This window comes from Ceratotherium simum, chromosome 21 (genome assembly GCF_057802395.1).
Source record: "Ceratotherium simum simum isolate JZ-2026a chromosome 21, ASM5780239v1, whole genome shotgun sequence".
In the NCBI taxonomy this organism is placed as follows: Eukaryota; Metazoa; Chordata; class Mammalia; order Perissodactyla; family Rhinocerotidae; genus Ceratotherium; species Ceratotherium simum.
In genome coordinates, this window is record NC_141920.1 from 26,568,955 (window position 1) to 26,596,923 (window position 27,969).

The 27,969-nt window shown below is 51.7% G+C and overlaps 1 protein-coding gene across 1 annotated transcript; it reads right to left on the reverse strand.

Moving 5' to 3' along the window:
• Positions 1-2,902: 2,902 nt before the first annotated feature.
• Positions 2,903-27,958, reverse strand: LOC101407307 (BPI fold-containing family B member 4). The gene is made up of 16 exons (XM_004442467.3): positions 27,853-27,958; positions 26,817-26,879; positions 25,964-26,483; positions 24,902-25,006; positions 23,973-24,116; positions 20,696-20,759; positions 20,193-20,253; positions 18,989-19,080; positions 17,172-17,375; positions 15,692-15,745; positions 12,969-13,139; positions 10,705-10,772; positions 9,226-9,268; positions 8,156-8,219; positions 6,088-6,164; positions 2,903-2,926 (listed from the first exon to the last, which is right to left on the reverse strand). The coding sequence occupies exons 1-16, from the start codon at positions 27,956-27,958 to the stop codon at positions 2,903-2,905; spliced, it is 1,860 nt and encodes a 619-aa protein (XP_004442524.1).
• Positions 27,959-27,969: the final 11 nt, after the last annotated feature.

A 27,969-nucleotide genomic window follows, 5' to 3' on the forward strand; every position in this document is an offset into this window, starting at 1 on the left:
GATCATCTTACGGTGCCTCCCCCGTCCCTCTTCCCTCCCTGATGTGTGTCCCTGTTTATTTCCTTTATAGCCCTCAAGACAATCTCAAAATAGCCTCTTTGTTTACTTATTATTTTCTTAGACCTTATTGTTTAAGGTCTGTCTTGTGGACTAGAATCTAAGCTTCAGGAGGGCAGAATTGGTAGGCACTGAATGAATGAATGAATGAATGATGCAGCCAGGAATCCAGTATTGAACAAGACAACCCAATAGTTTAGCTCCCTGATATTTAAGTAAAAATAAAAACAAGACATGGAAAAAGGAATCTTTTTAAAAATTACTAGGAGGAGAAAAAATATCTTAATTGCATAAAACGGACTTCAGAGGCAGCCCTGATGGCCTAGTGGTTGAAGTTTGGTGCACTCTGCCTCAGTGGCCTGGGTTCGGTTCCCGGGCATGGAACCACACCACTCGTCTGTCAGTAGCCATGTTGTGATGGCCGCTCACATAGAAGAACTAGAAGGACCTACAACTAGAATACACAACTATGTACTGGGGCTTTGCAGAGGAAAAAAAAAAAGAGAGGAAGATTGGCAACAGATGTTAAGATCAGGGCCAATCTTTCCCTGAAAAATACAAGAGGGGGACTTCAATATTTCTGCACCCCCATGGGCGTAGAAGCTGGGATCAAATGATTCTGCTACAAAGGCCCTAAACGTGCCCTATGGCTCTAAACTCAGAGCTGTTTGGGAAGCAGCCCCCGTCTTGTTCTGAGTGGGGGCTTCTTGGGCACCCTCTTGCCAACATGCCCCCTCTTTCCTCAGTTAGCTTTGATCAGAGGCAAGGCGTGCCAAAGGCTCACACTTTAGAAATTAGCTGACTGTTATTAACCACAGCAAGCACATATTGAGCACTTACTGTGTGCCAGCCTCAGCGCTAAGCACCTCAGAAAAAATGATCTAATTTAAATATCCTCACACTCATCTTAGAGAGTAATTACAATTATTATTATCCATTTCACAGATGGGGAAATCGAGTTTCAGAAGGTTAAGGGCATCCCCAAGTTAACGAAGTGGCAGATGTAATTTGAGCCCCGTCTTCCTGACTCCAAAATTCTTGCAGTTTAGTGACCTCCTGATGCCAGAGTTGAGACTGGTGATGTCCAAAGCCATCCTGTTTGCAGGGGACCTCTCTGTAGAATGCTGTCTGATTGTTTCTAATATGAAGAGAATGGCTGTCTCCCTCACTGTCCCGCAGAGCCTTAGGGTGGGGGTTAGGGGAGCGGTTACTCTGAGCAGCCAATACGTGGCCAGGGTCCAGGCTTCCTTGAGTGTACAGTGGTTGGGCTTCATTTCTAGAAACCAAGGACATGCTCACAAAGAACTGATTTGGGAGCCTCTCTACTCATTGTCTGGGCTGTTGCATCTGTACCTCCCCAGCTTGGACCTGAAGGCATGAGTTGCCTTGTGTTTCTGCGGAATCTCTACGGCAACAGGAGCCTCGTTCCCCCTCAGCCACTTCTCCAGCCTCACCCACCCGGAAGGAGAAGGGAGAGTGTGGACGACGTTACTTGTGCTCACCAATATACCTGGTTTCCTCCCCTTCCTGGGCACAGGACAGGATCACACTTGCCCTCCCCTTGAGATCAGGCAGGGTCATGTGACCTGCTCTAGCCAATGAAGTGTGAGCAGAGGGGATGTGCTTCTCTTCCCAGCAGAAGTGTTGAATGCTGGTGCGGGACTCTCTGTGCTTTCTTTGCTCTGGGGTCTGCACAGCTTTGGGGCCAAGTTCAGCCTAGGGCTCCCCCCTGCAACTTAGGAACAGAGGCAGTGTGGTGAGTGGTTAGGGTGTGGGCACTAGAGCCAAATCATCACGTTCAAATCCCAGCTCTGCCACTTAGCAGTTTTGTGACCTTGGGCAAGACACTGCATCTCTCAGTGCCTCGGTTTCCCCATCTGCAAAATAGGGACCATCCTGGTACCTATCTCATGGTGTTCTCGTGAGGATAAATGATCGAGTCCCAAAGCCTCAGTGCTGGGCTAACCAGGTAGTGAGCGCTCAATAAACATGAACTCTCAGGAGGATGGGGCAGAAGGGTATCTTTTTTGCTCCTTTCATCTCTCCCCTGGGACTGGGATTCACCCATCTACCCTTCGAGACCTGGGCAAGTCACACTCTGGGAAGACGGAAGAGGAGGGGAAGGGAGAGGGCAACTGAAAGCCGAGAAAGGAGAGGAGACCCTTGTCCTCATGGCACAGGAGTTAGGTTATAAGGCAATCCCTCTGGCAGTGTGAAGTCTGACGATTTTGAACTTGCTGCTTCTGAGTCCTGGCCCTCCCCATGTGCTGAGGAGTGGGGGGGAAACTGAGGCAAGAGGGGTCAGCCAAGGGGAGTGCTGAAGGAAGGCAGTGAGAACTGAATTAGAGCCCCCTCCTCCCCACCTGTGGGGTCCCTGAAGGCATCTCACTTTTTCAGTCGTGAACTGAACCATCCTCTGTCTGGTTGTAGCTACAACTGCCAGGTGTCCCCGGTCTGGGGAAGAGGGGGAAGAAACATCCAGACCCTGAGGGAGGGTCCTCCATGGAGACTCGCCCCAACTGCAGGGAAAGTGGAGTCTTTTATTGAAAGTGTCAAGTACACAGGGTGGACGCCGGCATGGAGTCCGAGAGGCCCCGGTCCTCGAGGTCACCTCCCGCCCCCTGCGGGGGGCTGACGCTGACTGACCGTGGATGGGATGGTTTGCCAGTTAGGGGGCAATGGCTGGATCTTTTCTCGGGGTGGGGGCAGGTGGGAAGAGGTTCAGAGGGCTGGGGAGGGACCGGATTTGGGGGGCTGAAGGGACTCAGGGCTGGGGACTATGTCAAGCTGAGCCCCCCAGGGCTGGTTCTGGCTTCTTCCAGGACTGCATCTCTGCCTCTGGCATTCAGGTGCTCAGCACCAGGAGGTCCTTGGAGGGCAGAATAGAGAACTGGTTAGTGAGTGTGGTTGCTTCTGGCTACACCCTCAGCCAGACAGTTGCCTGCCTTTGGATGGGGCAAGTCACATTTCTGAGAAGCCGTAACTCTGAACAGCAATGACGATTGGGGTCAAAGGGCCGGAGGATCACCCTGGCTGTGTCATCAGCTTTCCCCTGCACAGGGGACCTCGGACAGAACACTTTCCTCTCTGCCTCTCATCTCCTTCTTCCCCCAAATAAGAGAAGCAGGCCTGAGCCCCTCTCTACATTCTTCCAAAATCCAGTTTTCATGATTAAAAATATCTACAACAAAATAAATAATAAAAGTAATTGATTTAACCCATAGAACAAAATAAATACCCATGAGTCCATACTGATATAAATAATTGAGTAAATAAATAAATAGGGGAGAGGGGATGGCTCTTCCTTACAGCAGAATTCCAACTAATAAATGTAAAAGGAATTATAGAAATAGAAAATCACCAGGAGGCAAACACCACAGTAATAACTGTTGCAGGCAAGAACCATTAATGAATGCCAAAACTAATGGGAGAAAGTGGAATGAGAAACAGGACATTTACATGGTCTCAAAGGATCTCCCCACAAGGTATTTATTTATTAGTCACAAAGGGAAAAATAGTAGCAGTGGAGGAACCTGGCAGGAATCGCCTTAACCACACAAAGTCAACATCTCCAGGAATAAGACACAGCATCACTTTAGTGGTGGTCTTGTCAAAAATGTATAACCTCAATCTAATCATGAGAAAACATCAGTCACATCCAAATGGAGGGACATCCCACAAAATGGGCCAGACTCATTGGAAATGTCAAGGTCAAAACCACAAGGAAAATTGAGAAACGGCCACAGATTGGAGGACGCTAAGGAGGAGTGACAGCCAAATGCAAAGTGGGATCCTGGATCCTGAACCGGACTGAGGCCATTACTGGGAAAACTGGTGAATAAGGTCTGTAGATGAGCTCATAGCTTTGTATCATTGTCAATGTCCTGGTTTTGATCATTGTACTCTGGTTATGTACGATGCTAACTGAGGGAAGAGTATTCTGGAAGTCTCTGTATTATTTTTGCAACTTTTCTGTAAGTCTAAAATTATTTCAAAATAAGAAGTTAAAATAAATAGCTAGATGCAAAAAAAAAAAAAGAAGAAGAAGAAAGAGAATAGCTACCATTTACAGAGGGCCTACAAGACCCTCTGAGTCTTCTTTAAACCAGTGGTTCTCCACCTTTCAGACCCAATACCCCGTTTTACATTTTGTTACAGGTATTTGAGTTATCTCCTTTATTATTCCAAAATAAAAATCATAGATTAAATAATCTACTTACACATATATTTTTAAAACCAGTATAATTCCCTTACTGGAATATGAAGGAGAAATAAAATGTAAGTAATTTATAATAAAATAATATGTATTTTGATATGAAATACTCAAGCATGATTATTCAGAAAGAAAAACTCATCCCCACTAATTTCAAAAAGGACCTCCGGTTGGGGAGGGGGCTGCGGTGCTGTCCTGGTTGAGAACCACTGGTGGAGCTGCCTCCATTACGTCAGTGCAGTCTCTACCTCTCACTAGCCGGGCGACTTTGGGCAAGTGGCCTACCCTCTCTGATACTTAGGTCCTTCACCTATGATGGGAGGGCAAACGTCAACCAGAGCATGGTAAGGCCCAAATGCATATAGAACAGGACACAGGGCACCACACGTGCTTGGTAAATGGTAGAGATGATGAGGATAAGGAAGAGGATGATAAATTTGTGCCAATCCCATTCATGTCCCCTAACCCCTTTTTAAAAGTGAATAACAGGTAACACTAAAACGCTGCATCTCATTTAATTTCTCACCACAAACTTCACGAGGTGAGTATTGTTGTTCCCCATTTTCAGATGGGAAAACTGAGGCTCAGAGCAGTACTGAGCTCCTGCTCACGGATGAGGGGAGACTAGGACAGGCACCTCTGGGGACTGTCCCAGGGCCTGCATCTGACCCCTGCCCACACTGCCCATCCAAGGGCACTGCCCACCTCCCTTGACTGTCCCCTAAGGTGGTAGGAGCCACCCCGGGGCTGTGGCCGAAGCCTGCATGAGTGTGAGGAGCCCAGCTCTCTGCACCCTGCTGGAGGCAGCGTGAATGGCACCACCTTTTGGAAAGGAAATTGTTGAGCTGGGGCACAGGCCCATTCCTTCCACTTCTGAGAGTTTGTCCTAGGGAACATCCTGAATCCTGAATCCAGAAAGAGTTTTGTGCCCCGAGATGTTCCCTGAGCATTCTTTATTATAATGAAGACACGGATAATGATGGACACTTCCAGAATTCTCACCATGTGCCAAGGGCTGTACACGGCACTTTACACGCAGAATCTCACGTTATCCTAAAAACAGCCCTATAGGTAGGTACTGTGATTAGCCCCTTCTTACAGAGGAGAAAACTGAGGCTCAGAGAAGTTAAGTGGCTTGCCCAGAGTCATCCAGCTGGAAACTGGCAGTCAGGATTTGAACCCAGCCCGTTGGGCTCAGTGCCCTCATTTGTTCACTCCAGTGCTCTACTGACTCCCAATCAAAGCCATGTTTAAAAATAAAACTCCAGAAAGACTGAATGTAAAACAGCAAAATGTTGTAAGTGGTAATTTCTGGGTTGCAAATATATCTAGGAGGATAAACGTGTGTTTGTTTAATCTTTTCTGTATTTTCCAAATTTCAGATACTGAGCCCATGTGGCTCTTTATAATGGAAACAAGACTTTCTGCATTTGAATCTCAAGGCACCTGCCGTGATGATAATTAGCAATTACTTCAGAAACATTTGCCAAAGGCCCATCTCCCCACTGGCTGGGAGAGCTTTGCAAGGGCCAGGACTGTATGTGTTTTGTTCATTGCTATATCCCTAGCCCCTTGCACATTGTCTGGCACACAGTAGGTGCTCAATAAAAGCTTTTCCAATGAACACTCCCACTCTGGGAAAGCCCCTTATGGCTCTGAGCCTCAGCTTTCCCATCTGTAAGATGGGGGCACTGAGATCTGTCATGAGGACTAACTGAGATGGTGGGTGTGAAATGCTTCATTCAAGGTTTCTTAACAGCTTTGTATTTTTGTTCCTCAGCCCCATCCTTGAAGGAAGAGGCCCCATCTCCCCTTACCTCCAAGACGTCGATGTCCGCATTGCTGAAGTCGATGTTGAGGATTTTGGGGAGAGGGACACCAGAGCCCAGCACAGCTGTGAAAAGAAACCGGTCAGGCATGGTCAGAGTGGCCAAGAGGTATCAGCCTTACGGGAAGACACCAGTATCTGCAAGATGACTAGCCATTTCTTTTATGCCTCCAGACCTCCGTCCTTGCAGTTTCTCCCGCCTGGAGCACACTGCCTCGCCCTTGCCTGCCTGCTGAGCTCCGAGCCGTCCCTGGGATGCTGTTTGGATGTCACCTCCTCCAGGAGGCTTCCTCCACCCAAGGCCAAGCAACTCTGGGCTCCGGCTGCTCCTCCTGAACTCCTCCACCACAGAAATCACAAAATATTGATGCTCTGTCTCTGCGTCTGTCACCTCGCCTCTGCCAGTGAGCTCCTTGCAGGCGAGGACTGTGGCATCACCCAGCCCTGGGCCAGGCACAGGGGAGAGGACAGATGTTTGCTGAATGAGGCGTGGAAGGGTGCACGTGGGGCCCCAGCAATTGACCACTACGGGATGTACTGTTTGTTTTTAGATTGTCGGAGCCTGAGCAGATTGCTGATTAATGTTCTAGAAAGAAAGAAGGAAGGAACGGAGGAAACAAGGGAGGGAGGACAAACTGGAGTAAGTGAAGTTGAACAGACTCCTGACTCCAGCAGAACTTTTCAGAGAGCTAAGGACCTCGTGAATCTACCCCAGAGGGATATGTGCAGTGTTTCCCAAACCTGTTTGGCCATGGAACCCTTTTCTCAGAATATCTCGTGGGACTAATTTTCTGTGGAACCCACTCTGGGAATCATGGATCTAATCCCATCCCTCACTTTTGAGAATGGTAAATTGCATTATACTGAGATTGAAGGACTTGCTGCCAAGGTCACAGCACCTCTTAGTGACCAAGCCAGGACCAGAGTCTCCATCTCTTGCCCCGCAGGTCAGCCCAGCCCAGCCTAGCTCCTGACATCGCCCTCTCCTGCTGGGGAACGTGCATGGGCTTGGTGACCAGTGCTTCCCTGTGACTGAGATTCAGCCTCCTCTGGTGATGGTTCCCAGAATAAGGGTCTGTTTGACATCTAGAGCTTTCCAAATGAACCCCAGCTGGTAGAGGCAACGGCAGCCCCCCTTCATCCTCTCTTCTGTGAAGTGGAAGTGGGGAGAGGGAGGTTGGGGTCAGGTAGCATGAGGGCTTGCGGATTGAGGTTTCCAGGTACAACGGGGTTACTGATGGAGCCTCCAGTGGCCCCACAGGTCAATAAGTAGCTTCCTGATAGCATCCCTGAGGCACCACCAAGAGGTCTATTCTCTTTATGAAGTTGGGTGAGAAAACCCTCTTCGTGATAAGGGGTCAGATTCTGGGTTAGGAGGCTGGGGTATCAGCAAGAGCAACCTTAGCTTTATCTGTGCTGATTGAACTTTTTACAATACTGATGTATTCACATAGTCCCTGGATAAGTAAAAATAAATACACGATTAAAAATAAGTTAGGGACATAACAATGTGAATATAGTTAACAATACAGAACTGCGCACTTAAAAACGATTAAGAAGGTAAATTTTATGTTATGCATATTTTACCACAATTAAAAATAAACATATAAAAAATAAATCAGGAAATATCTTGGACTGTATTGAAAAACAATGGGGAGAGAAGAGTTTAGAAGGAACTATACCCAGATGCGGAGATTAACTGCCTCTGGGGGGGTAAGATTAAAAACGGCTTTTTAAAACTGTTCCAGACTTCCTCAAATTTACATACATATAATTTTCATACATAATCAGAATTTTACATAGATAATCAGAAAAACAAAACAATCAGCCAGATAAGAAAAAAAAAAAAAAGAATATAGCAGAAGCAGCAAATAAGGAAGTTGATGGACCTTTGGGGCAATATTTGCATTCAGAGGCTTAAATAAATAAGCGTAGAATGACGTTCTCAGAAATGTTAATGAGGTAGAATGGCTGTGCGTCAAATACGCCCAACAAGGCAGCAGCCACCGTGTCCCCAAGCCACACGCCCCGGGGGAGACACAGGCACCCGCTCTCACCGTTCATGGCGGGCATAAACGCCAGGTCAAAAATCTTCCCCACCAGCACCTCCATGAGGCCGACCTGCAGGGGAAGAACGAGAGCTCAGCCCAGGCAGCAGGCTCACTCCTTGAGGCCCTGCCCTGTGGCCCGAGAGGAAGCCCCAGAGCTGCCCCTGGAGGCTCTAACAGCCGGCAGTCAGAGCCCCTGTAACTTCAGAACCACCCAGCTGGACAGCTCCGAGGCACATCTGGTCCGCCTGCTCTCTGTCCAGGTGGGGAGGCTGGGACCCAGAGCCAGGCAGCGCTGGTCCAAGGCTCAGGGTGAGGCAGGGACTGAGGGACACTTGGTTCCTCCCGGGAGGCGCAGAGCACATCTAGGGCAGCTCTCTCTCAGGCCACGATGATGTCACAGAAGGCCCATGGGCCTCACAGCCAACACTCCAGGATCCCATCCCAGCTCCGCCTCTGTGGGCCTCTGGGCAGGTTCCCTCACCTCTCTGACCCTCAGTTTCCTCAGCTGTAAAATGGGCCAGTAAGCCCAGCTTGCAAAGATGCAGTGAGGATGAGGGGCAGATGGTGTAAAACAGCAGGCCTTGAGCCTTTTCACAGGTTGTCTCTCTTAACATCTCTAAGCCGGTTTCCACATCTGAAAATGGGGGCGAACAATCCTTACCTCATAGGGTAGTTGTAAAAACCAAATGTGAGCTCTTACATGTAAAGTACCTGCCATGGTGGAGGGCCACGTGGTACTACAGTGACAGGAGCATGGGACTTGCACCCCAGCCCTGCCTCTTACCGGCTCTGTGACCTTGGGCAGGTCACTTAACTTCTCTGTGTTTGACTCTCTTATTTGGAAAATAGGCTAAAAATTGTACCCAAATCGTAAGTTTATTGGGAGAATTAAAAAAGAAAACCTTATTTTAAAAAGAGCTCAATTTACTGCCTGGTGCACAATCTCTGTCGCTCCATAAATATTCATTAATTTCTGATGCCAATGCTTTGGAATTCACAAACTCCCGGGGCTGCAGCCAGCCCCATGGGGATCCATTCCCAGAAGCTCGCACCCTGGACCTGAGCTCGGTACTTACGTCAAAGTTGCCCACGTTTGAGGTTCTGAGGTTGAGGTTGGTCCTGCAAGTGAAGAAAACAGCCTGTTAGAAGAAGTGAGTGCCTGAGAGTCACAGGGGCTCGCATTTCAATAAACGGCCAGAAGCTCCTCCACCAACATCCTCAAGAAAGTTTCTCCTGATCTGGGGGAGTTAATAAGAACCATGCTGGTCTCCACGTATTGAGCACTATGTACCAGACACGATGCCAAGGCTTCATATACCGTATACACAAGGCTCAAATCGTAGCTGTGCCTCCTACTAGCTGTGTGTCCTTGGCCAAAGTACTTAACCTCTCTGTGTTTCAGTTTCCTCAAAATGGGAGGCTACAAGGACTAAGTGAGATAATTTGAGTAAAGCCCTTAGAACCGTGCCTGGTCCATGGTGAGCGCCATGCACGCGTGAGCCATCGTACCTCACTGAACCCTCTCAGCAACCCCGTGGAGGAGGAGCCTGAGGGTCCAGGGGTAACTCGTGGTGGCCACAGAGCTCGGGAGGGAGAGCCCAGGACTCGCACTCGCAGCCTGAGCCTGTGCTCTTGGCTCTTGTGCTATTCTGGGCAGGGAAGCCCAAGGCCTGGGTTCAAGGTTTCGCTCTGCACTGTGAGGGCCTCAGTTAATTAATAAATATTTGTTGTAAGAAGAAAAACACGACAAACTAGGCATACGCTGAAAATTTTACATACAATCTCATTTATCTTGAGATGGGAATAATAACAGTACTTCCTCCATAGGCTGATGTCAAGAATTAAGTGAATTAAGACACATTTAGGGCTTAGCTCAATGCCTGGCACACAGAAAGCATCCAATAAGTAATAGTTATTATTACTATGAGTCCTATGAGGTAGAGACTATTATCCCCATTTTCAGACGAGAACACTGAATTTCAGAGAGGTGAGGTCACTTGGCCTACGTCACACAGCAGAGGTCACGTTAGGATTTGAACCCACACTGCCTGGCTCCAAAGCCTGTGCTTGTAACCATTCGACGCAGCTCGAGGTGAGACAGACCTGATGGGCTCACAGCCCCTCTCTGTTGTCACCGTGTGGCCTGGAGTAAGTAAATCCACCTCTCTGAGCTCTAATTTTCTCCTCTCGAAATGAGAGAAGAATAGCCCCGACTCTGCAGGACCAATGTGAGGCTAAACAAGGTAATACATACAAGCACCCAGTGCAGAGCCTGGCACGGCGTCATCCCCAGCATCGTTATTATTACTGATGTTGTTGTTGGCAGTCGGTTCCTTTTATTGAGCTCACGGCCTCACCCCCCTGCCTGGCTCGTGCCAGTGGTGTTGGCAGTCACGGCCCATTTTCACCTCTGCAGCCTCTTGGATTTACCCAGCCCAACAGCCATGCTGGAGACCACGAAGCCCTCTGTGTCCCCCCGGTGAGCTGGCCCCGGACACAGCAGCACTGAAGAGCCCTTCTGAGGAGCAGGAGCCCGAGGTAGCACACCCCCTTACTTGTCAAGCTTGGCATCGATCATGAGCTTGTCACCCTCCACGGAGAACGTGGCCAAGAGTTCTGTGTCCTGGAGGAAAGGGGAGGGGGTTGAAACGTCACTGCCGTCACTATTGGCCACTGCTGGCTGAGGCCCAGTGTGCCGGGCGCGGGCCAGTTTCTTCATTAACGCTGAGCATGATGACAGGTTCCCTGAGCTCTCGGTCAAACCTCCTCGCATAAGCCGAGACCCCCCCATCAACCCTCACCATATAGTGGAGCCCCCATCCACAGAGGGAAGGAGTTGGGAATAACAAATTGCCCACATTAACTATTGCTCACAAGTAAGTCACAGCAGGGGCTGCGTGAAGGTTCCTCAGAGAGACAACTGTCACAGGAAGCCAGCAACTGGTCGGCTGGTGGGGGTTTTAGCAACTTTCTCTGAGCTTCTCAGAGGGGAGCCCACAGCCTATGAAACCTGCTCCAGCTGAGCCACTGCAGATGGGATTGGGCGTCATGGCTGCCAATCATAACCGCCCCGCCCCCCCCGCCGGAGACGGCATGAAGGGTCCAGACTCAACCCCCTTTCCAGCAGAAGCCTAGTTGTAGGAAAACCCCTCTTTGCTTCCCTGCACCTCCCAAAATAAAATACAATAAGTTGGTCTTTTTTAAAAAAAAAATGGAAGCTCCCAACACATTCAAGTGATGTTATTAGTAGTAACAATAATAACAGTAATTGGGATGATGGAGAAGAAGTGGGGACTCTGATGTACATGGCAGGGACCTATGTGATGTGGGAAATCACTCCATCCTTTCATGAGGAAATGCATCTGAACTGAGGCCTGAAGGATTGGGCCAGATGAAAAAGAGAGTGTGAGAGTACTCAGCAGTGGGAAGGGCATGTGCAAAAGTCCTGGGACAGGGAAGAGGTTGGCAGAGGGAAGGGAAAGAAGGCCAGAGAGTGAGGAGGAGAGAAGACTCCAGGAGGCTGGAGTGGGGTGGGGCCAGACCAGGCTAGTGGGCGGGAAAGGAGTCAGGCTGCACCCCGGGGTTTTGGGGGGTCACAGCAGGGCTCTGAGCTGGATCTAACAAACTTTTGGGCTGTTGATGGAAAAATTTCCACACAATAGGGGCCAATCAACAAGGGACTGGATCCGGGCAGCCGTGTCCACTCCCCGGGTGAGAATCAGCCCTTTAATCTCTCATCGGACACTGCCCAGAAAGGACTCCACACACGCTCCAGCAGGGAAGCCCGCTTGCAGACCAGAGGTGGCCCATTCGGTCTCGAGCCCCGGGAGGGGAGACTGGGAAGACACTGCAGATGGCTCAGAACCCCGAGTGTCTGAATCTGAAGCTTTAACCAGGGATGGGAAAACGGCACTTAACACAGCCTGACACATTCCTCCTATGCGCCCGACCCTGTGCTCAGGGGCCAGGCAGTCATGAGACAGTTCACCTCTCCACCCAGCAACAGACTAGCAGACAAGGCATCGTAGAAGCCAGGTTATGGCTATGAGCAAAGTAAAGCCAGGGAGGCAGAGAGACACCGGAGGGGTGGGGACATTTTAGACAGGTGGTCTGGGAAGACCTCTCTGAGGAGGTGACACTTGAGAAGAGACCTAAGGAAATGAGGGAGGGAGCCATGCAGAGATCTGGGGGCAGAGCATTCCAGGCAGAGGGAACAGCATGTGCAAAGGCTCCCAGGGGGACTGTGCCTGGCATGCTGGAGGAACAGCGAGGAGCTGAAAGGTGACCAGGGGACGATCTGGAAGGACTTGGTGGGACATTGTTAGGGGACTGGCTTTTGTTTCAGGACTGAAAGAAAGCCTTTTGAGAAAGGGAGTAACAAAATTTTAAAAAGATTCCTCTCTATGAAATAATTGTGGAAATTGTATCTGTCCCCTGCGGGGTCCCAGGGACAAGGGAGCTGGTACCATCTGTCTTGTTTCCCTTTTTCCAGCTTCTAGTAGAAACCTAACACATGGGAGGTGTCCGATAAAGATTGCAGAATGCATGACCATACAACCTGGGAGAATAATAACAGGCAACACTTGCAGCCTTCACCGTATGTCAGGTCCTGCTCTGAGCATCTTATTAATGCCCGCTGGCATCGCCAGGTGGTAGAGGAGAAAATCAAGCCCAGAGAGGGGAGTGACTCGCTCAAGGTCACACAGCTAGATGTGCTAAGGACTGAATTTGAATTGGATCATCTGGCCCCAAAGTCAAGCTCATAGTCACTATGGGGGGGACCTCAGGAGACCACAAGGCCGCCCGCACCCCCACTCACCACGTCGATGAGGCAGATGGTGGTCTCGACGTCGTTGGGCTGTGAGACCATGATCTCGGAGGTGGCGAACACCTTCACCAGAGCCTTGTCCTTCTGCAGCGTCACTGAGGGTGGGTTCGGCACCTGGATCCGGATGGTGAGTGGGCGGGACTCGGGGTACTGCTGGAAGACCTGTGGGTGGACACCAGGCCAGGTGAGCGGGGCCCTGGGCAGGGGTGTGCCCAGGGGGCTGCCAGCCGACCTCTAAGCACACAGCACGGGGTCCCACACTGCACACCTTCAGATTCAACAACATCATTTGAGTCCTGCAGACCACATGCAAAGGCCCCAACCCACTGTTGGATTTGAGCAAGAAGGGGCTGCCTCTCCGAGCCTCTCGTATAGGGTTCTCGTGAGGACTAACCGTGATGATGTCGGCAAAGCTTAGCGCTCAATGCCTGGAAGGGCTCAAAACCTGGTACTGAGCGAGATGGGGTCGCCCGCACATTCATGATTTCATTGAATCATCACAACAACTCCCCGGGGTATTTTTTCTCCATGTTACAGATGAAGAAAACGGAGGCTCAGAGGGGAACGGCAGGCAAATTCCCTGAGGCCAGCAGGACTGTTGAGATTCCAGCCCAGGTCTCAGAAGGGCTGTGACTCAGAAGCCCAGGCCCTTTCTCCCCTCCCGCTGCCTCGGGACGCCCAACCTGGAATGAGAAGGTGCTGGATGGGCGTCTCACAGTGAAGTCCAGAGCAAGGCACGGCCTGCCCCGCTGCCTGGACTGGCTCTGGAGACCCACAGTGGGAGGGATCTGACCCTGCTTGCTGCAAACTGATTCTCCAAAAACTAATTTACTAAAGAGACAATTCATCAAATGACCAGTTTCCCATATTTGCTAAATAACTGATTTACAAAACAATTAATTTTAAGGAACACTTTTCTTAAATACATTAAATGAGCATAAATAAATGGGGAAAACCACAAAATTACTTTAAAAAGAAATCCATTTAAATGGAAACTTTTCCACACACAATGCAGCAGAGGGGGTCCTGGTCCTAAGAAGACTGTCCATTTTCTTGAACACATTCAGGGTGAAATTCTCTTGAACAAGCTCTTGGTCAATTGGCAAATCTAGTAAATTCGGCCAACTGACCACTCAGTGGATTCACCTTTTGGCAAATTGGCTTCCAACAAATCGATGATGGTGACTTGGCTTTTCACAGGCGATTTTCAGGATGCTTCCGCTGAGGGGCCTGGCATCCCAACCGTCCCCACTCCAACTTACAGAGTCTCCGAGAATGAGCAACACCATCCTTCACAGGGACTTGAGAGGTCACTGCGGACTCTCTGCCCACAGCAGCAGGAGCCCCGGGGAGTCCACCCCAGCTCTGGTCAGGCCTCTCCTGGTGACTCCACCCCAGCCCAGGTCTCCAGGAGACATTCCTCTGTGTCTCTCCTGAATCCTTCCTGCGGCAGACTCAGCCCCACCTCAAGGCCTGAGTCTCTGCTGTTGCCCAGCTCTGCCGCTGCCACATTGTGTGACCTCTCTGAGCCTCTGTTTCCCCATCTGTAAAATGGGTTGCTCATCCCTTCTGGCCCCATGAATGAGGGGATAATTAGAACCAAACGAACGAGTTGATTCTTAAAAGTTGTCACAAACTGTAAAGTGCAGTGCACATAAGAAGTGGCCCAATAAATAAAATGTCCTGTTGGCAGAGGAGTCCGCCTGCCTCCTGGAGCTGCCACTGTCTGTGACATTAGATAACGGTGCTCTGCCATTCAGCTTTCCACCACACGAGGGCGACAGTGACCATTTCTTGAGTTCAGTCTCCTTTCCCACCTCCTTTGAATTTCACCCAGAAGGAGACTCGATAGGCAGAAAAGAGAGAAAACATGTTTAAAGTGGCTGCAGAGGACAGCAATCCTTCGCACCGGCATAACGCTTACTACGTAAGAAGTTCTTTGCTGCCAGGTGCAGGGTGACAGGCCTGGGACCAGAGCTGGGATCAGAGAGGCCTTTGTTCCACCTGTATACAGCCACTAATCCGAAAAGAGCTCATTTGCTCTTTTTCTTTTTTAAGAGTTTGTTATTATTAATAAGAACAATAATAGTTAACGTTTATCAAATGCCTACTCTGGGCTTAGGTTCAAATCCCAGGTCCACAGCCACTCTGTGAAGTGGGCATTGTTGCCCCATTTTCCAGATGAGAAAACTGAGGCTCAGAGTGACGAAGTCATTTGCCTAAAGTGGTACGGTTGGGTCGTGCCGAGTGGGAACTCAGATTTACATCTGTCTGCTCCGAAGATCTGGCTCTTTCCCTCTAAGCCGCCATGCACCCCCATGTGCCTGGCCCTGTGTCAGCATCTTCACAGGCATTATCTCCTTCACCTCCTTTATCCTCCTAGATGAACCTGTGGAGGAGGAGTTGGCATCCTTTTTTGACAGATGAGGAAGCTTAAGCCTCAGAGATGTTAAGACTCTTGCCAGAAGACACACAGCGAGGAAGCGGCCAGGCCAGGATTAGACCCGTGCAGGTCAGTCCACCGCTGGAGCTCAGCCTCTTTCCACCTCAACCCTCCATGTCCTCCTCTCCTATGGGTCTGGCCTCCAAGCCTTTGTCTCTGCACTCCCCAGGGGGGTCAGAGCAGCTCAGCCTAGTGCCGAGGGCCTTCCCTTCCCACCGGCTCCTGGGGGGAGGGGAGGCTGAGGAAAAGGGGACACACCCGCCTTCCGTACCTTAGGAATCAGGGCTCCCAGCGTGGATGTGGTGAGTGGAGGAAGCTCTTCGAACTGCAGGGCGAGAAGAAGGGTCATGTGAGTCCCTGAGGCTGTGGGGACAGGCTGGAGCTGCTAACGAGTGATTAAATTCCTACACACTCTCAGGCAAGCAGTGGGGGCATCTTCTCCCCTTAAAGACCCCTTGGGAGGGCCTACCTGTCCAACAGCGGCCGCCACGCAGACCACGGTAGCCGCTTTGTGGTTAAGTGCACAGGCCCAGCCACTGAAGCTCACCACAGGCACGCCTTAGAGGGCAGGAGGCAAGACCTGACTCTCTCTCCTCCGAAAACGTGATTCGTTATTAAAACATGGTGAGCGTCAGTGAGTCCACTGCATAACCCAGTCGAGTGCATAACCCAGGCTCCACTGAACGTGTGATTCTGCCCTATCCCAGAACCGCCCGCTCTGTTACTCACTTACCATCTTCCTTAGATCAACTTGCTGTCTAAAACCTCAAATACAAAAAAGTGCAAAGCCAGTGCCACTTGACGGAAAGAGATGACAACACAGATGTCGTTGTCTGTGGAGGGCTGTGGGTGTGAGTCCTGCTCTCTCTTAGTTAAAAAGAGGATGCTTAAAATGCAAGAGAGGGTGACTATACACTGGCCCCACATGGAGACTTTCCTCTTGATGGAATCAAAGATTCACATAATTCCTGTGGTGGTGTTTTGGAGATTATCTTGTTCTTTTGGGATACATATTGAAGTGAAATGTCATGTCGTCTCCAAAAACTCAAATTGTTCAACGATAGATAGATAGATAGATAGATAGATAGATAGATAGATAGATAGATGATAGATAGATGGGTAAATAGACGGATAGGTGGGTGGGTGGGCAGAAGGATGAACGGATAGATATGAAGCAAATATAGTAAAATATTAACTGGTAAATCTAGGTGAAGGATATTTGGGTATTAATTGTACTATTTTGCAACTTTTCTGAAGGCTTGAAATTTTTCAAAAGAAAAGGCTTGGAGAGAAAATAACTGTAGAGCACACCCAAGGGTATTTTATTCTTATGTATCTTTTAGCTACTTAGCATCCACTTAGTATCCACCATACTTAGTATTCGCTTAGTTTACCAAGTGAAAGGGTTGTGAGCATTTATATTGAGATTCATGTAAATGACTATATATTATACTTTTGAAAAAGTATTGGAATAAAATTAAACAGAATTGAGTGGGGAGAAGCTTTCTCCCCATGTGATTGAATGTTGTTTAACGCCATGTCTGTGACTCACCTAGAATCCTCCCAGGCCCCATGCTTTGGTAAACACTGACATAATTGCTACACATCTGTGAACTGGAGATGAGGCAAGGGGTGGACTGTCTACAGCTCTTGCTTTAAAGCGATTTCCCCAAGGCCATGGGGCTAGAGAGGATCAATGGGGAGCTGCTTGCTGCCCAGCCCGCCCCACCCGGGATGGGGTGGTGACTCACCATGCCGTCGGTGATGTCAATATCCAGCGCCCCCTGTTTCTGCAGGAGAGTCAGCACTGAGCCCAGGAAGTTGGCAGAAATGGCCAGCTGGGAGTTGGTGTTGTCGCCCATGGGGGGCAATTCTGGCATCTTTTGCCTGGGAGCCATGGCCGGGCGCCCCAGCGGATAGTCGATGAGCTCCCCTCCAGCCTCCCCAACCAGAGTCTGGGGAAGCAGAGAGGAAAGGGGTCACAGGGGGTGGTGCCGGGAGAAGAGTGAAGGGAGGAGGCCGAAGGCTGGGGTGAGGCACTGAATCTGCCTCCAGGCAGGTTTCTTGGATTAAACCCACTGCATCTGAGTGACTCTTTCGTTTATAGCCCTCAGAAACTCAGTTTGGGATGGAATGGAATCTCTTGCAGTTCCCGCTTTGTGACCACTTATGATTATAGCCGTGGTATATCACCATGTATTTAAATACACGTATGACATAGACTCCCCCCTCCTCCAGCCAGGCCGTAACAAGTTATCAGGTTTATGCACCCGCAGAATATGCATGGGCGTATCTACTCTCTAAAGACCAGACCCCTCTCCATGGCCTATGAAGCACTGTGTGCTCTGCCCCAGGGACCTCTCCACCTCAACGTGAGGCACTCTGCCCCATCCCCCCTCCTGCAGTGCAGCCACCACCTCGGGCCCCCACCATGGCACTTCCCACATGCTGTTCCCTCGCCCACATTCTTCTCTTGTTACGTCCCACTCTTCTGGCAGGTCTCAGCTCAAGTGTCACTTCCTCCAGGAAGCCCTCCGTGACCTCCCTGGGTACATCACATCCCCCAGCTCTAGGCTCTGACAGCCTGGGACCTTCTTTCACAGCGCTCCATTTGAGTGACTCTTGGACGGCCCATCCCCACCAGTAGACTGTGAGCTCCATTCGGCCAGGGATCCGGCCTTGCTGACCACTGCCCCTCCAGCCCCGGCCCAGAGCCTGGCGCACGGCAGGTAACCCACGGCCACCTCCTGAGTGGCCGGTGTTTATGACTGCCCCAGGTGTGCACGTACACATCCTCACAGGTGCTGTGCATGTGAGAGCACAGGTGGGCACCTGCAGTCTGTATCTGACGGCGCACGTGGGGAGGCCCCCGTGGTCGTGCAGCCCAGGGGGAGGAGGTACGTGAGTGTGTGCCGTGCACAGTTAGGGGCCACACTTGGGGTGTGTGGAGCCAGCTCACACCAGCTCACACGAGCAGACTCCATCCATCTCTTCCCAAGTCCACTTTCAGTGACGTCCTGTTGGTAGCTTGAAACTGGCCATGGTGGGAGTATCTGCACCATGGAAATCAGCAATCACTACAAATCAGGACTTTCATTTTAAATCATGGCGAGCCAGTTCTTAATGCTTACCAGCACATTACTGGCCAGATTCATTCCTCCAGCCAACCCAAGCCCGTAGCAGCAGCTCTAGTAGCTAGAAGCCAGATTGCCTGGGTTTAGATCCTAGGTTCACATTTATTAGCTGTGTGACCTTGGGCAAGTGGCTTAACATCTCTGTGCCTCAGTTTCCTCTAAGAGTGCCTGCTTTAAATGGTTCCTGTGAGGATAGGCTGAGTTAGTCTACCTAAAGTGCTAGGAATGTGCCTGGCACCCAGTGAGCGCTTGAGCAGTGCTGGCTGTGGTTGTGTTTTCTAACACGGCCCCTAGAAGGTCCTCATCTAATCAAAAAAGGGTCCTGTTCAAATGTTGCTTCCCGGGCATCCAGCAGAGCCCCGGGGCCTCTCGCTCACAGCCTGGCCTGTGCAGAGCGGGCCGCCCCTGCCTTGCCCCGAAGCCCAGGCACTCACGTTGAGGTCCAGCTCCAGGAATTCCCCAGTCACGAGCGGGAGGCTGGAGAAGGTGTACTGGACGCTTCCCAATATCCCCAGAGGAATCAGAGCTGCAGGCAAAGGTGGGGGTCACGGGGAGGTCCCCCTACCCGCCCAGATGCCTTCCCTCCTTGTGCCCTGAGGGGGTGGGGCGGCGAGGCTCCAGCTCCAGACACCATGGAAAGAGCAAGAATTCTGGGTTCAAATCTCAGCTCTGCCTCTTCCTTGCTGGGTGACCTCAGGCAAGACACTGCACTTCTCTGAACCAGTTTTGTTCTCTGTAAAACGGGCTTATACAACTCGTTAGACTATATCTGGGGGGACAATGAGATCCTGGATATTGATAAGCTTTGTAAACTGTGAAGTGCTGTGCATCAAGGAAGAAGTTTTAGGGTTCCACAGTGTGCTGCTTCATTGGATCTGGCATTTCCCTGACTGCTTATGATGAACAGCCCCACCTTCTGGGCTCTTCATCCCTTGTGCCTGGCCACATACAAGAGAATTTTACCTGTGTGGAAAGCCATCCTCAAACTGCCTAGAGTCCCAGAGAAATGGGAGCACATCAGAGGGCTGCCCTGTATGGCTGTAGGGACTGTGCACTGCACAACTCAGATGCCACCATTATGTTGTGGTCTATACGAAAGGAGGTCCCTGGAGTCATGCAGTGCACGAACTGCACAGCTCTCTGGGGCAGGTTCGCCTTCAGGAATCTTCACCCAGAAATCCTGGATCAGAGATGGTGCTGGAGCCTGGTTCTGAGGACTCGGGCCGTCTCCAGGGTGTCTCCTGGATTCACTCTCTGTCCCTCTGAGGGTTGAGGCCGACCCCCTCATTTTAGAGACGAGGAAGCTGGGACGAGTCTCTCCAAGTCCCCACGGCTGCTGGGGCTCAAACCCAGCCTCCCAACCCAGGCCAGAGCTGTAGCCCCCACCCCGTCCCCCACCCCCACCCATTCTAGGTGGGAAGCTCCTTCCTCTGGGACTTGGGGGGATGTTTGGGGACAAAAGGAAAGGCCAGGTGGCCTCTCTCTCATGGCATCAGTGGCACAGCACTCCAAGGAAGGGTCTGCCACCCCCCACACTGGGCCCTCCTCCCTGGCGTGGCTGTGTCCCGGCGCCTCCTGTGGGGGGGCACAGATCGGGTGCTAGCGGATGGGCTGATTCAGCAAGAAGGAAGGACTTACAGTCCACGAGACCCAGCTGGTCGTTGACGAGCCCCAGCACCACATCCACGATAGGGCAGAGCTGTGGGGAGAGACGCGTGAAGCTGGGTGACCGTGCGGGGGGTGGGGTGGGGGAGCGCGAGTCACAACAATAACGGTAGCTAATGGTTCCTGACGCTCTGTGCTCCTCCCCACAGCCGTGTGGAGAAGGCTCTCTCGTCACCCCCATTTCATAGCTGGGAAAACTGAGACTCCAAGAGGGCACGTGATGTCACACAGGCTGGAAGGGCTGGAGCTGGGTTCAAACCCGGAACCATGCGGTTCTCAGGCTCCCCCTCCTTATCCCATCACTCATCTGTCCCCACGTTCCTCAGGGTCCTCCAGAGCCCCAAGAACAGGCCCCAGCCCCTGGCTCCCTCATCCTCTGGGTCACCTGCATGCCCGCAGGGATGGAGGCCGGACTGTGGCCCCTCGGTCTGGGGGAGTCTGTGCTCCCTGCTCCCCGTCCCGGGGCCAGTTCTTACCAAGTCAGGGAGGACGTTGGCCAGGACTCGGTTCACTAAGTTGTCCACGAGGTTGGGGAGCAGCCTGGGGAGAGAGGAGTGGACGATGGGGCTCACCAAGCTTGTCCACACCTGGAGCCCTAGCCCAGGCTCTGAACAGCTCACGTTCCCCTCGACGTGGCTGGACAGGCTGCCCAGGCAAATTGCTTGGCTTTTCATTCATTCACTCACTAGTCCATTCATCCATTCATTCATTCATTCAACAAACAAATGCTTCCTGGGTTCTATGATGGGCCAGGCCCAGGCTGGGATGCTCCTCATTTTTAACTGCAAGAGTCGCCCCCTCCTGCTCATCTGCCCTTCTGATGGGCTGTTTGCTGCGCCTTCGCGTAATCTCCCCAAAGGGAAAATGAACGTATTACTTTATCCAGGCACCTGGCACAGTGTCTCAATAAATACACGTGCTCAATAAACGTTTGTGGATGGAGGGAAGGAGAAATACCGGCCCGTAAAACGTGCTCATGCGGTCCACGAGAACACGAATTGTGGGTTCTGCAAAGATTGGGAGACATGATCCCTTCCACAGACAGGGAAACTGAGGTCCGAGACGTGACCCTGAGCAGTTCCAGTGCGTCACCCAGCTCTAAACCAGCTCTCCTAACCAGCTAGTTATTGAGGCTTAGACAAGACACACAGAGGGGCAGACAGACAGACTTGTAACCCACGTATTTGTTCCTGAGGCCCTGCAGTGACGAGCAGATGAGGGAAACGCGGCCATCCTAACACAAAGCGCCACTGCCAGCAGCTTGACCCCTTACAAATCGGCCCCTCCACCCCCCTGAACACTGCCCCGCTGGTGCGCCCCCCTCCCGGGTCATAGCTGACCCTCCAAGGCTGTGCCAGTTTGACAAGGCAAAGCATTTCCTTTTTTTTTTTTTTTTAAAGATTTTATTTATTCATTTTTTTCCCCCCAAAGCCCCAGCAGATAGTTGTATGTCATAGGTTCACATCCTTCTAGTTGCTGCACGTGGGACTCGGCCTCGCGCTGGACGGAGAAGTGGTGCCTTGGGGCGCGCCCGGGATCCGAACCCGGGCCGCCAGCATCAGAGCGCGCGCACTTAACCGCTAAGCCACGGAGCCGGCCCAAAGCATTTCTTGAGATAAAGTTCTAATTAGGGGCCGGCCCGGTGGCGTGGCAGTTAAGTGCGCGCACTCTGCTTCGGCGGCCCGGGGTTCACAGGTTCGGATCCTGGGCGCGCACCGAAGCACCGCTTGTCAAGCCATGCTGTGGCGGCGTCCCATGTAAAGTAGAGGAAGTTGGGAACCGATGTTAGCCCAGGGCTGATCTTCCTCACAAAAAAAACAAAAAAAAACAAACCAAGTCAAACAAAACAAAACCCAGAAGAAAAGGTATTAATAAAAATGATGAATTCAACTTCATTAAAAAAAATTTTCTTTTAAATCCTAATTAGGTTGTATCCCCCAAGCTTACAATGCATTTTGGTCTCCTTCTTAAGGGGTCTTATCTTGGTTCCAATTCTCCTTGGATGATAAGGCCCGTGAGAACACACATGCGTGTCTACCTGTGTGTGTGTGAGCATGTGTATGTGTGTGTGTGTGTGCGTGTGTGTGTGTGAGCTCAGTGGATAGTTCAAAGTTAATCTGTGTCTATTCAGGCCACAGGCTATTTTCTCCTTCTGGGAAATTATCCGACAGACACATTGGCCCACATGTGAAAAGACATAGGTAAATGGTTATTCATTGTAACCTTATTTGTTAGGGAAGATGAGAGAAATTGCAGTGTCCAGTATTAGGGGACTGGGTAAATAAACGATGGTTCGTCCAGGTGATGGAATATTACGCAGCTATAAAAAGGTAACAACAAGGAAGCTGTCCATGTTTGGATACAGAAAGATCTCCAAATAGAGTAAACGGAAAGAGAAAAGAAAAGAAAAACAATGTTGAAGTGTGTGCGCCTGTTTGCGTTAAAATGACGGCGGGCAATGAGAACTGCACTCCTCTTTGCTTCTTCCGGACAAAGGAACTGGAAGGAGAATCAAGAAACAGCCAGGATGAGCTTGACGGGAAGGGGGCGGCTGGGAGACGAGATGCGAGGGGAGCTCTTCCCGACTGTACCTTTTTATCACTTTATATTTTCGAACTATGTATTACCGAATATATCTCCTAGTGACAATGCGAATTTAAAAATCTGTGAGGTTTCTGAGTGTTTCCCTCCACCTCGTCTCCTCACCAGACCACCAGGGGCCGGCTTTCTCTGCCTCCACCCACCCTGGAGCAGAAACAAAGACTCAGGGAGGCCCGCATGAAGCAGAAAGTTTTGAGTTCAAGTTACACAATGAGTTCCTTTGCTCCCAAAGTCTAGATAAGGCGAGGGCTGGGGGGACTGGGCTGCGAGATTGATGAGACAGGAGGAGAAGAAGGCGGGGCTAGAGGCCTCAAAGGGAGAAGATGAAGAAGAGTCTTCCATGATGAGGGCCAAGGAATGACGAGAAAGGGACTCAGCTCTGAGCTGCCCTATGTGCCCTCATCTAAGACCATCACCTGGGGGCAGCGTACCAGCCAATACATGACACTTGAAACCTCCCTGGATGGAGGACGGGGACTTGGCCACTGTGGGAGAAGTGTATAGTAGAAAAAACTTATGTCCTAACCAAGGCTGCATTGAACAGAATCAGTTGGGAAATTTCCCTGTGAGTTGGGGGTGATGGACATAAAACCCCTGTTAGATATATAGTCACAAACTCTTAAAATGTGCCAGATTCTTCACTAAGTGTTTTACATTCATTATCTCAATTCCAAAGGCAAGAAGAATTACCCCCATTTCACAGATGAAGAAACTGGAGCTCAGAGAGGGCAACAGAGTTGCCCAAAATCACACAGCAAGGAATAGTGGAGGTGAGGTTTGAACCCCAGGTTGCTTTCAGAGCCTCTGCTCTTTTTTTTTTTTTTTTTTTTTTGGTGAGGAAGGTCAGCCCTGTGCTAACATCTGCCAATCCTCCTCTTTTTGCTGAGGAAGACCGGCCCTGGGCTAACATCCATGCCCATCTTCCTCCACTTTACATGGGACTCCGCCACAGCATGGCCTGACAAGTGGTGCGTTGGTGCGCGCCCGGGATCCGAACCCGCGAACCCCGGGCCGCCGCAGCGGAGCGCGCGCACTTAACCGCTTGCGCCGCTGGGCCGGCCCCCAGAGCCTCCGCTCTTAACCATATGGTTTGCCAAAGACAGACCACTCCACCCCCACAAGGCACCCCACCGCCCGCCGGTGCCCACTCACCCGCGCAGCAGCTTGACTTTGATGCCCCCCAGGAGGGTGTCACACCGCTCGATGACCAGCCGTGGGTAACCCGTGCGGTCCATGGTCAGCCGGGCCTTGGCCGTGATGTTCACCTCCACGGCGATGTCCAGGACGCCGACGAGACTGGAGGAGACCGGGGGGCCAGGGAGACGGAGTCAACCCCCAACGCCAGGCAGCTCAGCCTCCGCCAGCCTGCCCCGCACGTCCCACCCTGCCGGCCCTGCCCCTTGCTGCTCCGGGTCTGTCTTGCCCCTTGCTCATCTCCAGGGTCCCAAACCGGGAGGCTTCCCTGGTCCCTCAAGTGCTCTGTGAACAAGTCTGTCTCCCCCTCAGTCTACGGGAGCTTCTGAGGCTGAGAACAGGGGTCAATAGAAGAACCCTATGTATGAACTCTTGTTTCCACGGTGACCACCCGGTGACCTAGCTTTATAGACACGACCTCATCCCAGGGGAGAAATCAATGAAAAGGCCACGGCTGAGGTCCTCTGATGAGCACCTACTATGTGGCAGGCACTACGTGGGGAGGCATTTCCCTCATCTGTGGCCATAGCCACCTGGAAAACGAGGCGTCATTATGCTCATGACAGATGAAGACACCAAGGCTCAGTGAGGTTAGGGGACTGGCCCGAGGTCACACAGCTTAAAAGAGTCAGGATTCAAACCCAGGCCGTCACCTGACTCCAGCCTCCCAGATCTCGACAACCACACAGCCCGCCTTCTCTGCTGACAGGGACCGCGGACGACCTGAGCCCAAGGTGTAAGCCAGGCGCGTGCTGGGGCCGCATTAGGTCTTATTTGTCCCCGAATATGGACAAAGAGGCTGAGATGCAGGAGGGGATATGAGCCGCCCAAGATTTCCCAGCCAGGACATGGGGCGGCAGGGAGCCCTCCAGGACCCAGGGCGCTACCTCTTCCCGTTGATGGCCACACGCGTGTACAGGTTCAGGTAGACGCCCACGCCGGGCAGGAGCCGCACGGACACCCGCGGAAGGGTCAGCTCCACGATGCGCAGCCTGCACAGCACAGAGGGCGGTCACCCCCGCCGCACGCCACCCCACTCATCCGGGAGTGCCTGCCCTCACATCCCCCTTCTCTGAGCCCCATTCACTCCTCTTGACTCTAAAGAGACCTGAGGTTCATGGATAGAACTTGGAAAACAGGGAAGTTAAAGGGAAAAAATGCCACCACCCATACTCCCACTGCCCGGAGACCCACTGTTTAATCTCCATGTCTTTCCTTTGAGTTTTTCTTCCTGTAAAGATGCCATTCCCTCCGCTTGTCCCTGCCCCTCTTTGCCTGGTTCCCTCCTATATAATCTTCAGCTCAAGGTCCTCTTCCTCCAGGAAGCCTGCCCTGATCTCCCCCACTATACACTTCCTCATTTCTCCGTGAACTTCTTACCACTGTTGTAATTGTATGATGATTTCCAGGCTTCTTTATCAATACCCACATACCCCACCAGCCTGCAGGCTCCAGGAGGACACGAGATGTGTCTTCTCTTGGCTAACCGTGGGGTCATGTCCCCAATGCCAACACAGTGCCCCATACATAGTAGGAACTCTAAGTATTTGCTGAATTAAATAGTGAATATGAGGAGGAGGCTGGGCATAGTTGAAATTATAATATATATGCATAATTTTAAACCCTTGGGCTCTTTCCACTTAAACTATATTCATGTGACCATTCTACGGATGAGGACATCGAGACTCAGAGAGATGAAAAGAAAGGCCCAAAGTCACACACAAATATAGAAGGTTGAGCTGGGACTCACATTCAGGACCATTTAATGACAAGACCCCACATCATACAACTTGGGACTCAAGACATCCTGAGGCCAAGCCCTGAGGTGTACGGGACTCTGAAGACCCTCCCTTCTCCCTCCCTCCTCCCATTCCAGGCCTCTGGGGGTGACCACTCCTGGTTAGAGGTTCATCAGGGGGCTTGATAGGGAGAGCCCAGCCCCTCCTTACCCCGTAATGCCCTGCACAGTGCTGAGGATGCCACCCTCGCCGAGCACGCCCAGGACGCCTCCTCCTCCAAGAAGTCCTCCATCACCTAGGAGACCTCCTCCGCCGAGCAGGCCACCTTGGCCTGACAGGATGCCATCAGCTGCCAGCATGCCCCCCGTGCCCAGCAAACCACCTGGACCCAGCGCCCCTGTGGCTACACCGGGTGGGATCTCTCCGGGCCGCAGCTCTGGCCGTTGAAGCCTGCCGACGGTTGCCACACCTTCTGCTGACCTGTACTGCCCACGGCCCCTGTGGTCGCTATATGCATTCTCGGCACTGCGGTAGTTGCCATTTCGAAGGTCCCTGAGGCTTCCATCAGACTCAAGGATCTCACCGTATCGGTATTTGCCCCCAAGCTGAGCAGTGTTGTCGTTGGTCTCGATGTGACCATACTTGTAACCGCCACCAAGCTGCTTGCCATTGGTATATTTGGGGGGGGGCTCTCGGAGGTGGAAGTCATTGTAGGGAACGCCACTGACACCTCGGGGGAATTCAGTGTGTTTGTAGTCATCGTAGTGGTGTCGGCCACCACCCAAAAGACCACCACCACCACCCAAGAGACCACCACCACTGCCACCCAGCAACCCACCACCACTGCCACCCAGGAGCCCCCCACCACTACCACCACCCAGGAGCCCCCCACCACTGCTGCCGCCACCCAGCAAGCCTCCTCCAACTCCACCCAACAGGTCTCCACCACCCCCTCCACCCCCACCACCAAGCAGGCCTCCCAGAAGACCACCTCCCCTGCCACCTCCACTTCCACCAAGCAGACCCCCCAGGAGAGGCCCACCACCATCACCAGCAGCTTTACCCACGGGCACCTCTCTCAGGGCCGAGTGGAGAGCATCGCTTTGCTGCAGGGCGCCCGAAACGGCTGCGGAGAAGCAAAGGTGTCCATCAGGCTTCTTCCCCCTCTTCCACACCCGGCCCCCAGGCGCCGCCTCGGAGCCCTGCTCGGCTCTCCCGGCCCGCTTTTCCCCATCGGTAAAATGCCGAGGTCAAATGGAGAGACTCCTCCAGACCAATCCAGCCCTGAGGTCCTGGAGAGCTCACTGGCGGCAGGCTGACCTGCTCGCACTTGAACTGGATTTCGACAGCATTCAGCCAAACCTGGTTAGATTTTCTTCATGACCCTCCCTCCCAAGGGCTCCACACTTCGCAGCTTAAAAAACCTACTGCCTCGTGCATTATACCAATGGATTCCTGGGAGATAGTCAAGGCCAGAATTATTGTCCCCATTTGATGCACGAAGAAATTGAGGCCTGTGACACTCAGATAGGAAATGACCTCATTTTTTATTCTCATGCCGGCCTTGGACAGCATTGGGACAGGGAGTGTGTGTTCGTTTGCTAGATGACGAAAGTGAGGTCCCAGGAAGTGGAGGCAGGAATAATTACAGCGCCCACTTTTGAGGCCTTCTATGCAGCAGGAACTGTGCTAAGTTGTCAAACGGTCGTTCCTGTCGTTCTCACATCAATCCTCTGGGTTGAGGACTGTAATTACACCCATTTTGCAGATGAGGAAACTGAGGCTCAGAGAACTCAAGTCATGGACTTAAGACCACACAGTCAGTATTTGAACCCCAGGAAGGCTGACTCCAGGAACCAAGCTCTTAATCACTGCCCTCTACTGCCTCAAGCATCAAGTCCCCAACATGGTGTCTGGCACATAGTAGGTGCTCAGGGAACGGTAGTCAAAAGAAAAGAAGAAACTAAGGCCCAGAGAGAAGTCACCCATGCTCCTGATGTAGAATCTGCCAGTGAGGAAGAGTCCTTGGGGACTTCAGAGTTGGCTGGACTGCCCTACCCGCCCCATGCCACCTCCCAACCCCCACAGGCTGGACTCACCGCTGCTCAGCACTTCTTTGGAAACCCTGAGGACAGTGTTTGTGTCTTGGCGGTCACCACACACAGCCGCCACGGACAGAGCAGCCACACACCATGCCGTCCACATGCTGCTCTGCT